This window comes from Camellia sinensis, chromosome 5 (assembly GCF_055761805.1).
Source record: "Camellia sinensis isolate YWXY chromosome 5, ASM5576180v1, whole genome shotgun sequence".
Lineage (NCBI taxonomy): Eukaryota > Viridiplantae > Streptophyta > Magnoliopsida > Ericales > Theaceae > Camellia > Camellia sinensis.
The window spans coordinates 201430239-201440547 of record NC_138965.1 but is presented as its reverse complement, the minus strand read 5'-3'; the positions used below and the strand labels follow the sequence as shown (position 1 = coordinate 201440547).

General features: G+C 47.9%; 1 protein-coding gene across 1 annotated transcript; it reads left to right on the top strand.

The window, feature by feature from the left end:
- Positions 1-6794: 6794 nt before the first annotated feature.
- Positions 6795-7580, top strand: LOC145790335 (uncharacterized). Its single transcript, XM_082868077.1, has 2 exons — positions 6795-6916; positions 7125-7580. Exons 1-2 carry the CDS (start codon positions 6800-6802, stop codon positions 7527-7529), a joined length of 522 nt encoding a protein of 173 aa, XP_082724203.1. The 5' UTR covers positions 6795-6799; the 3' UTR covers positions 7530-7580.
- Positions 7581-10309: the final 2729 nt, after the last annotated feature.

Genomic DNA, 10309 nt, shown 5'->3' with positions numbered 1-10309 from the left:
AAGAAAAGAGGAGTATAAAGGTAGGTACAACATGGAAACCCCAAATGGTGTTGAGCCCTTCTTCAATGTTGAAGAGGGGCTCAAAATAAGCCTAATATCAGTTTACAACATGCTCGAAAATAAATTTCTCATGGGCCAAAAATAGCATGCAAAACTATGACATACAAGAGGGTCAATGAAGCAAGTGTATTATGGAGGGCTCAAACAGGGTTGAGCCCTTAATGAAAAGTGAAAATGAGCTCAAAAGAGGGCCCTTTTCAGTTAGGGCCGGAGCTTGAAACAAAAAGCAAGTGGGGCTTAGAAATAGATCAAGAAAAAGGGTCAAAAGGGTAAAAGTATTACTTACCCTTGAAGACTCAAACTTTTGTTGCTTCTTGGATGAATTTGCAGCTTCTTTGGCCTTTGAGAAACCTTCCTTGTTGCTGGAAATGAGGTAGTGGTGGTAGAGCTTGGTGGTGTAGAAGGAATGATGGTTAGGGACTTAGGGTTTTTCAAAGAATTGAGAAGGATGAAGATGGAGTTGTGTATGGAGGCTTGAAGGAGAGTTTTTCCAACCCCAACAAAGGAGGCCACCAGCTGGTTATAAGGGTTCAAAAGGGGGTGTAAAGGTGGGGGAAAAGGAGAGCAAAATTCCCCTACAAAATATCCCCCGGGTAAAGATCTTTTCTGGGGGATATTGCCCCACAGCTGTAAAGTGCACAGTGCAAGGAACACGGCCGGCCTAGTACTTTTGTTGCAGGTGGCCGGCCGGCCACACCCCCTAGCCGGCCGGCTAGGGGTCAAAAGGTTCAATCATATTTTCTGGCCGGCCAGCAACTGGTGAGGTACTCCTATGTGTGTACAACACAACCATGTGGTTAAAATTCCAAGAAAGTGGGTCCAAGGGGTTCAACATTGGCTCGGAAAGAGGGGGTCAAAAGGGTCAAGTTGAATTACTGGCCGGCCATGAACTTTTAGGGGCCTCTCATGTGTGTAGATCACAGATATGTGGTTGAAAGTTCAAGAATGTGGGCCCAAGGGGTTCAACATTAGCCCGGAAGAAAGGGGTCAAAAGGGTCAGGTAACCTTAATGGCCGGCCACCAACTTTTAGGGGCCTCCCATGTGTGTAGATCACAGATATGTGGTTGAAAGTTGGCAACATTAACTCCAAGGTGTTCAACATTAGCCCGGAAGTTGGAAAAATGGGTGCCGGGAGGCTCCGGAGGAGAGATAACTGGTTGCTGCAACAATTGCTGGCCTCCCACCCTTCAGTGACCTCTCCAGTGATAAAACAGAGGTACCTGCCAAAAATGAACGAAAACCGTTGCAAAACGAAAGCTCGGGGACCAAAACACGCAGTTCGGGATCCCGAAAATGGGCTGTTAAGCACCGAAAGTGGTATTCGACCACGAAGTGGGTTTCTCAGACCCCAGTGTCCCTCAAAAGGGAGAAAATAAGAAGTATGCCAAAAATCAGAGCAATAGGAGATGGTTAAGCGGTCCCGAACCGAGGCACACGGCCTACGGTCCCGAAAACCGGGAACCGGACTCCGAAATGGGCAAAATGGCCTACGGCCACCAAATGTAGCCTACGGCCACTGAGAGATGGTCTACAGGACCTCTCCCTTCCCTCAGGAAAAGAAACAGAGAAAACCGAGTCTGGTTCGCAAACCGAGACAAGGCACAGAAGAGGGTTCGGAAGTCCGGAGGCAGAGCTCACGGCCGCGACTCTGAAACTTCTGAATGAGCACATTATGCAATATCACCAAGCGCTCAATCGGTGACGTCTGAGTCTTAAGGTCGGTCAAAAATGGGGTGTCTACAGTTGCCCCTCTTTGACAGAACTCGGAAGTCACAAGTGACGAGAGTGAATGTCAAAGCCCAGAGACGACCCATTTTTGACAAGGCCGAAGACTTAGACAAACAGACAGGATAAACAGAGATGCGCCCACAGGCATGCCCGCAGGCAGGGGGCAAAATGCAAATGATATGCAAGAAGCCGAAGGTAACCCAATGATCGTGCAAATGCAGCAAGCTGTAATGAAGCAAGTATTCGCAAATAGATGCAACAGTTTTAAGCGAGAATGCAAAGCAACAACTACATTTCATGCAGTTAAGAATGTGGAGGACTATTCAATCCCCGCCACGTCTCACACGGAGAAGATACGATACCTGCGCGATTCGTCTGGTCGCACCAGCCTCAATTGAACTGTACATACAATATCGTGCCTGCAAAAGAGAGAAATTGCAACAAGTACAATATGCTACCAACATATATTTAATGTGGTTCCGAAAGCTCGACACACGCAGTGCCGGCAAGTGTATGTATCGCAATGCAAGAATGGAACATGCGTGACAACGCATGCTCAAACATGGAGGTATGCCAATATCAAGAAATGTACATGACAAGGCAAGTATGCTCATGAGAATGCAAGTTATGTGCACGATAGTACAAAACGAGCATAAATCAGGGTGCTCATTTGTCATGAAACAACGAGTACGGAAACGCGTGTTTCGGCGAAGGCAACCCAATTACGGCCTCCGATCCGCTTCCCTGAAAGGTTACAACTCATTTAAAAAGGGCACACTTGGATTTCGATGAATGATGATGATACACATGTCAGAACTTGAAGCCGAAGTCCCGACGGAGCTATTTCGCGACCGGAAGTGTACTTTTCTTGAACTTTTTCAGGTCCCGGGGACTCCGATCTTCCTCAAAATTTGCAGAGAGCTAGGTGGGCATGTGGGGGACATGGCCGGCCTTTATCTTCCCAAGGGGGGGTGGCCAGCCGGTTTCCAATAAAGCTAATGGCTGGCCGGCCATTTCTGCAAAAAGCAGATAGCTGGCCGGCTAGTAATAGGGGCCGGCTGGCCATTTGCCTTATCCGGGGGTATTTTGGTCTTTTTCACTCCCTTTTGCATGCTTCTTCAACCAAGACTTGAGGCCTATAAAAGGCAGCCGAGGCCCCTTCCTTTCTTGCCTTCTACAACACTTTCCTCTCCAGATCTGAGTTTCACGTGCATTTTCCAACGCCCCGTGCAAATTGTTTTCGCAAAAACACTCAGTTTCAAGCACTTTGAAGCGATTAAATTCCGGCTTCGGAGCTTCTTTTTGTATTTTCGCCACTTGAGGTAAGTTTGCCTCAATATTTGGAATATTTTCTCGGGATTTGACTTTTGTTGACTTTTTATTTCCCGAGAGTTGACTTTTGTTGACTTTTTCCAATTTTGGCCCATTTTGCTCATTTCTGCTCCCTTTTACAGATTCTTTGAAAATGGCGGGCAATTCTCCTCACGGCGGAGGTTTTCCAGGTGCCGGAGATGATTTCGATCCCATGACTCTACCTCCGAGGACCCGACCTTTCATTCCCGGGAGGTACCGTCCGCCAGCACACGTCCTTCCGCGCGCTGTCTTCCGTCACTTTACCAGTTTTGACGAGCGAGCACCCGGGGATCTGCTTCTCAGAGAGCCGGAGCAGCATCTCTCTCACGAGGCCCGAGAGGTATTTACCTCATCTTCTGTATTTTACATTTCGCACCTTTGCCATGCTTGAACATGCAGTTTAGCTTATGACATAGTACTTTGCTTACATCTTGAACATGTAGTTTCAACACTTGAATTTCTGAACACTCGGCTCATTAATTAATTGCGAACACACAGCCCACATTAGAACACACGGTTCAAACACTGATTTGTCGAACACACAGCTCGAATTCGAAAGTGGACACACAGCTCAAACTTTAAATTTTCTGAACACGCAGCCCAGATAGATAGTGAACACGCAGCCCACAATTTGACTGAAAGTTGAACACGCAGCCCAAACTTCAAATTTTCTGAACACGCAGCCCAGGTAGATAGTGAATACGCAGCCCACAATTTAACTGAAAGTTGAACACGCAGCCCAAACTTCAAATTTTCTGAACACGCAGCCCAGGTAGATAGTGAACACGCAGCCCACAATTTAACTGAAAGTTGAACACGCCGCCCAAAATTCAAATTTTCTGAACACGCAGCCCAGATAGATAGTGAACACGCAGCCCACAATTTAACTGAAAGTTGAACACGCAGCCCAAAATTCAAATTTTCTGAACACGCAGCCCAGGTAGATAGTGAACACGCAGCCCACAATTTAACTGAAAGTTGAACAGGCAGCCCAAAATTCAAATTTTATGAACACGCAGCCCAGATAGATAGTGAACACGCAGCCCACAATTTAACAGAAAGTTGAACACACAGCCCAAAATTCAAATTTTCTGAACACGCAGCCCAGGTAGATAGTGAACACGCAGCCCACAATTTAACTGAAAGTTGAACACGCAGCCCAAACTTCAAATTTTCTGAACACGCAGCCCAGGTAGATAGTGAACACGCAGCCCACAATTTAACTGAAAGTTGAAAACGCAGCCCAAAATTCAAATTTTCTGAACACGCAGCCCAGGTAGATAGTGAACACGCAGCCCACAATTTAACTGAAAGTTGAACACGCAGCCCAAAATTCAAATTTTCTGAACACGCAGCCCAGATAGATAGTGAACACGCAGCCCACAATTTAACTGAAAGTTGAACACGCAGCCCAAAATTCAAATTTTCTGAACACGCAGCCCAGGTAGATAGTGAACACGCAGCCTACAATTTAACTGAAAGTTGAACACGCAGCCCAAAATTCAAATTTTCTGAACACGCAGCCCAGATAGATAGTGAACACGCAGCCCACAATTTAACTGAAAGTTGAACACGCAGCCCAAAATTCAAATTTTCTGAACACGCAGCCCAGATAGATAGTGAACACGCAGCCCACAATTTAACTGAAAGTTGAACACGCAACCCAAAATTTAAATTTTCTGAACACGCAGCCCAGATAGATAGTGAACACGCAGCCCACATTAGAATTTGCATGTAGCTTATTTCACTTCATCGGCACACAACCCATTTCATTCCATTGGCACACAGCCCATTTCATCTCATTGTTGACACAGCCCTTTCATTTCATTGGCACACAGTCCATTTCATTCCATTGGCACATAGCCCATTTCATCTCATTGGCACACAGCCCATTTCATCTCATTGGCACACAGCCCATTTCATCTCATTATTGACACATGTATTCATTCTGAATGCAGGTTGGTTCCCGCAGTGTGCGGGGATATGGTTCTACCATCGCGCGGGATTGGTATGCCGAGCTCCCGAAGGGCGTCCGAGATTTGGTAGATTTGGCAGGATTCGGACCCTTCTGCGTCGGGTTGTCACGTTGTCCTGCCAGGAGGACGCTGATGGCAGCCTTGGTAGAGAGATGGTGGGACACCACCAACTCCTTTCATTTCTCTGCTACCGGGGATATGACCATGACCCCTTTTGACTTCGCTGTATTGACCGGCTTAGACGTCGGAGGTTGGTCCATCCCCTATGATGAGGATATGGGCGAGTAGGAGGCCGCCTGGATGTATCTATTGGGGGCTCACCCACCTATTGACAGGGTCTCTGGGAGAGTCCGATACACTTGGTTCTCTTCCCATTTTCGGCGGGCGGAGATGGTGCCTGAGACTTCCGAGGAGACAGAGCAGTATGCCCGTGGTTTCCTGATGTTCCTCTTCGGGACTACCCTGTTTGCCGACAGAGGGAACACTGTTGGGCTATACCTGCTGAGCGCTCTAGTCGACCTATCACAGGTCCATCGATATGACTGGGGTGGCGCCGGCCTGGCTACCTTTTACTTTTATATGAGCGCGACCTCCCGCGGGCGGGGCGATTTGCTTGGCGGCTACTGGAGAGCCTGGGAGGTACTTTATGTCCCCTTGATTTACATTTCTGCTTCTCATTACTTGTACATTGCACACACACAGCGCACTTTTACAGTCTGTATTTTGCTCTCAGCATTTCGTGCTTACATTCTGCATTGCTTTTCTCAGTTGTGGGTCTATGTATACTTCCCATCATTAGCCCCAGAGCTGGAGGTGGTAGGAATTCCCATGACCCCATATTCATTGATAATCGAGGGCCCGCACCGGCCGAGACCTCGAGAGACCCTCCTTCGTCTGCGACAGTACTTCGACACTGTGCGACATTCAGAGGTACTTCAGAACTTTCAGTTCTTTTCATTCTCATCTTTGATTTGCTCTGTGTATTCTCGACTTCTGATTGATTTATGCATTTATCATCCGCAGATCACATGGCAGCCATAGGTGTCCCTGGGTGACGACCTCCGACTTCAGTATACCGGAGCGTCGGGCATTTCCCAGTATAGGGTCCTGCTCGAAGGGCCGGTTGGCAGGGTATGGTTCCTGGGGGAGCGCTTTCTGCATCAGGTATGGGGGTATCTTTCTCAGGATATTCCCGCAGTACCCCCAGCCAGTATGCGGACTGCTGATAGGCTCTCTTACTCAGAGGTAGTCGGCGCCATGCTAGGTAGTGATGCTTTACTACATGTTGAGGAGGGGGACTACGCCACTTACCGTCACATATATTTGATGCCTCCATTGACGGAAGCTCGTATCCCGATGATGAGGCCTGCCGGTATGTCATCCTCGGACCAGGCTCGGGCTCGGGCTGCAGACGCCCCTTCTACTAGCAGGGCCGGTACATCTAGAGGTGGGAGTAGACCGGTTCCTCCGACTCCGTCGGTTCATCCTCATCCCGGATGGCCAGATATGCCTACTGAGTTGATGGCGTGGCAGTATGGGGCTAGCTTCCCAACTCCGATTCCACTAGAGCCTCCGATGCCCAGTGATCGATACGCCATTGATCCGGACTCACCGCCGGTATGCTCCACTTCTTTTCATTCATCATTCAGATGTTTAGACACTCTTCTGTTCACTGATGATTATGAGCTCATTTTTGCAGCCATCGCAAGGGTACATGGAGGAGGTGGTTGGACTGGTGGCCACACTCGAGGGCATGGTCTTGCGTAGGGAGGCACAGTTGTCTGTCGCGGGCATCCAGGTACCCTTCAGTTTTCTAGCATTTATCATACTTCTGATGACATGCTGATTTCTACTGCATCTATAGACTATTTGTGTAGAGCACATCTGACACACACCCCACTTGTACATTGTATTTACATGCACCCACTTCATGTAGCCTTTGCTTGTATCTGCATCTGATGTATATATTCGGACTGATGTATTTGAATTGAACTCTTTGTTTTCAGATGCCTTCATGGTCCGGTCAGCCGCAGACCAGGCCACCCGGGCCTCATTGGGGAGCTGGACCATATGGGCCTTTTCAGGGGGCGGGGCCATCTCGGCCTTCCCGAGGAGCCGGGCCATCTAGGCCTTTTCGAGGAGCTCGAGGGGGGCCTGTCCGCAGACGTAGGGCTCACGTTGTGGAGGTGGAGCCTGATGAGGAGGAGGAGGATGCTGAGGAGGAGGAGGAGGCTACCGACCGTCAGTCAGAGACATCTGCTGAGGAGGGGGGCTCCGGTTTTGGCTCGGGGAATAGAGGTGAGGCTGAGGGGAATCCTGAGGATGACAGCTCTGACTCAGATGATGGTGTGGAGATTGTCCCGCAGAAGAGGATGAGGCGTGCTTCTCGTTCCCGCTCCCGAGGACTTTGATGTTGCTATTTCCTGCTTTATTTTTCTTTTTACTAGTAGTTTGTAGCACTTTGCACACTGTTAGGCAGTTTTATTTTCTGTAAAACTTGTACCTTTGTTTGTTGTAAAGCATGATGAAACGAAAGAGCTTTTGAAAAGATGTTTGTATTTTAAACTTTAGCATCGTATCGCATCAATTTATTTCGCACAAAAATGAGATTGAATGGGAATGTGCATTGTGTAATTACCAAGTCAGGTAGTGAACCGACGCAACAAACTAAGCAACTCAACTTACTAAGATATAACAGAATCTTTAGCAAGTTTACAACTCGATAAACAAAATGCAACAACGCAAATAAACAAGATTTTAACAAAAATTGCTTAAACAGAGAGCAATGACTCAAAAAAAACACGAAACACGTCCGCTCGACAAACAACTCGATAAGCAAAACAACAACTCGATAAACAAAACTTAACAACAACAAAGTGTACTTCTGACGATTTGGGCATCGGAACGCATCCGAAATGAAGGCCTTTGACTCTCCCGTTGCATGGAAATGCTTGGAACTTTCCCTCGAAGAGTAAAACAGGGCCCAGAGGATACACTGCAGCATTGCTGGCCATCCCTAGGAGCCGGCCGGCCATTTTTTGTAGAGAGAGACAGTTGGCCGGCCATTTCTGCAAAAAGTAAATGGCTGGCCAGCCAAAAAAGGTGGCTGGCCGGCCATTCAGTCCTGCAGCCACCAGATTTTTGACACGTGTCCCCGTGAATAGTGTTTTTCCTTCTATAAAAGCTTCAACTTCGGGAACATTCATTTCATCTTAGTTTTAGCCAAAGATGGAGGCGTTCCTCGCAGAAAATATCACATCTTGGATCTCTTCTCTAGATGGCTCGGAAAAGCTGAATTTCCGGGGTTTCGGCTTGAATGCACTATTCACGCTGAGCCGTACTCCGCTACAGCTTCCTTTTCTCCATGCCGCGGCAAGGTTCTGGAATCCAGTGACGCATGTTTTTAGCTTTGGCGGCCAAGAGATGTGTCCCACTTTCGAAGATTTTCAGGTTTTGATGGAATCTGAATGCTCTGAAGTGATCTTGCCTCAGCTCCGTTTTGGCCACGTTCAGGCTTTAGGACGGATGTGTGGGCTCACGGCGCATGATGCTCGATTTATGATCTGCAGTGGGGAACTAGACATCCTCGGCTTGATCCATCGTTTTTCCGACGCTGGTGACCGCAGCAACCATTATCGGCAGGGTTTCCGGCAACACGCCCTCTGCTTGTGTATATTGTCCCATTTTCTGCTTTCCTCGGGCTTCGGCGGGGCTAGCATTCGCCTAATTGAAGTCGCCCAAGGTTTGAGAGAAGGAAAGAGCTGTATTGCCATGACCTTGGCCGAGACGCTGATGGGCTTAGATTCTGTCTATTGCCGGGAGGCGACTAGGTTTGCTGGGAGTCCACTTCTGCTGCAGGTAATGTTTCCCACCCAACCTCACATATATATTTGCTCACATCACTCGACCCTCAGGCTCGGTTTTTCTCACAAAACCCTTGTCTTACTTTTCTCTCATCGTACATCTCTCTGTTCTTTATTCTCTCATTTTCCATCCCTCCCCTAGGTATGGTTAATGGACAAGTTGCAGGTTGTGGACTCTTGCCCAGCTTATTCAGCTCGAGGCTACTTCTTCCGGCAGCGTCTAGTCAATGCTCTTGACGAAAGGTGGTGGTTCGATTGGATGTGCAATTTGCCCGCAGACGGCATTGCTTGGCGTTGTCCTTGGCTCAACCTCCCGGCAATGAGCTATAGTATGTCCCGCATGATTGGGATCCAATTGATTGGTCTAACCCACTGCGTATTCTATTTTCCGTTCCGGTTCCTGCGTCAGTTTGGTCATGATCAGACCTGTCCACCGGAGGGGATTGAGTACCCAGCCGCTTTCCCAATCCGGGGTGCACAGCTTGCCCGATTTGCCACAGCATGGAGGACTAGAGAGCTCCTGGCCCCTGCTTCTACTTTCAGTTGCACTTTGTCCGATGAGTGCTTGGATTGGCTCAATGAGGAGGCACAGGTCGGGCCTAGCTTGGCATCAGATGCTCCGTCTAGCTCTGGGAGGGGACGCAGAGATACTTGATTCAGCTATGCCCCAAATTTATTGCTTATTTAGTATTTTCAAGTTTTCTTTATGAATGTACTACAAAGCAACCTCGATTGTAATGCAAGAGCAGGAGAACTCAGCTTTGAAATCAATGAAATTGAAAGTTATGGTACTGAAAATTTTCCGTTTTTGGTCCAAAAATGGTCTTAGTCGTAAAAAGATTGATTTGAACAAAGTCAACTTTTATTAAAACCTTTCAAAACTATTTTCGATGTGGATCAGAACTGGACACGCCGGAGATCTGTCACTGAAATGCACAACCCCAGATCCCTGCAACTGGAAAGTTGCCCCTAGTCTGAGTAACTTTGCACCGTCGCGGCAACGGAAAGTTGCCCCTAGTTTGAACAGCACTGTACCGGAGATCGCAAAATGCTGATGGATAAAGATGACTGAGACGATCAAAATGGACAGAGTTGATCGGGGAAAAGTTTATGGCTGAACTTCGAGGTGAAGTTGCCTACGTATCCCAAAGATGGGAATCAAGCCTTACGTAGTTCAGGCGGAGGTTCGCTCGAGTATTTTCACTCTCCTTTTGCGCTCTAACTTTTGCCAAGGCCGCCCTTTGCGGGTTTTCAACCTTGCGAGCTCAGTTTTTATATTTTCTAATTTTTTTGTGCTCTGACTTTTGCCTAGGTCGCCCTTTCGGGTT

Coding starts and splice junctions, on each gene's coding strand:
- LOC145790335 (XM_082868077.1), top strand. CDS start 6,800: ATGAGCTCATTTTTGCAGCCATCGCAAGGGTACATGGAGGAGGTGGTT. Junction 6,917..7,124: donor TGTCTGTCGCGGGCATCCAG/GTACCCTTCAGT, acceptor CTTTGTTTTCAG/ATGCCTTCATGGTCCGGTCA.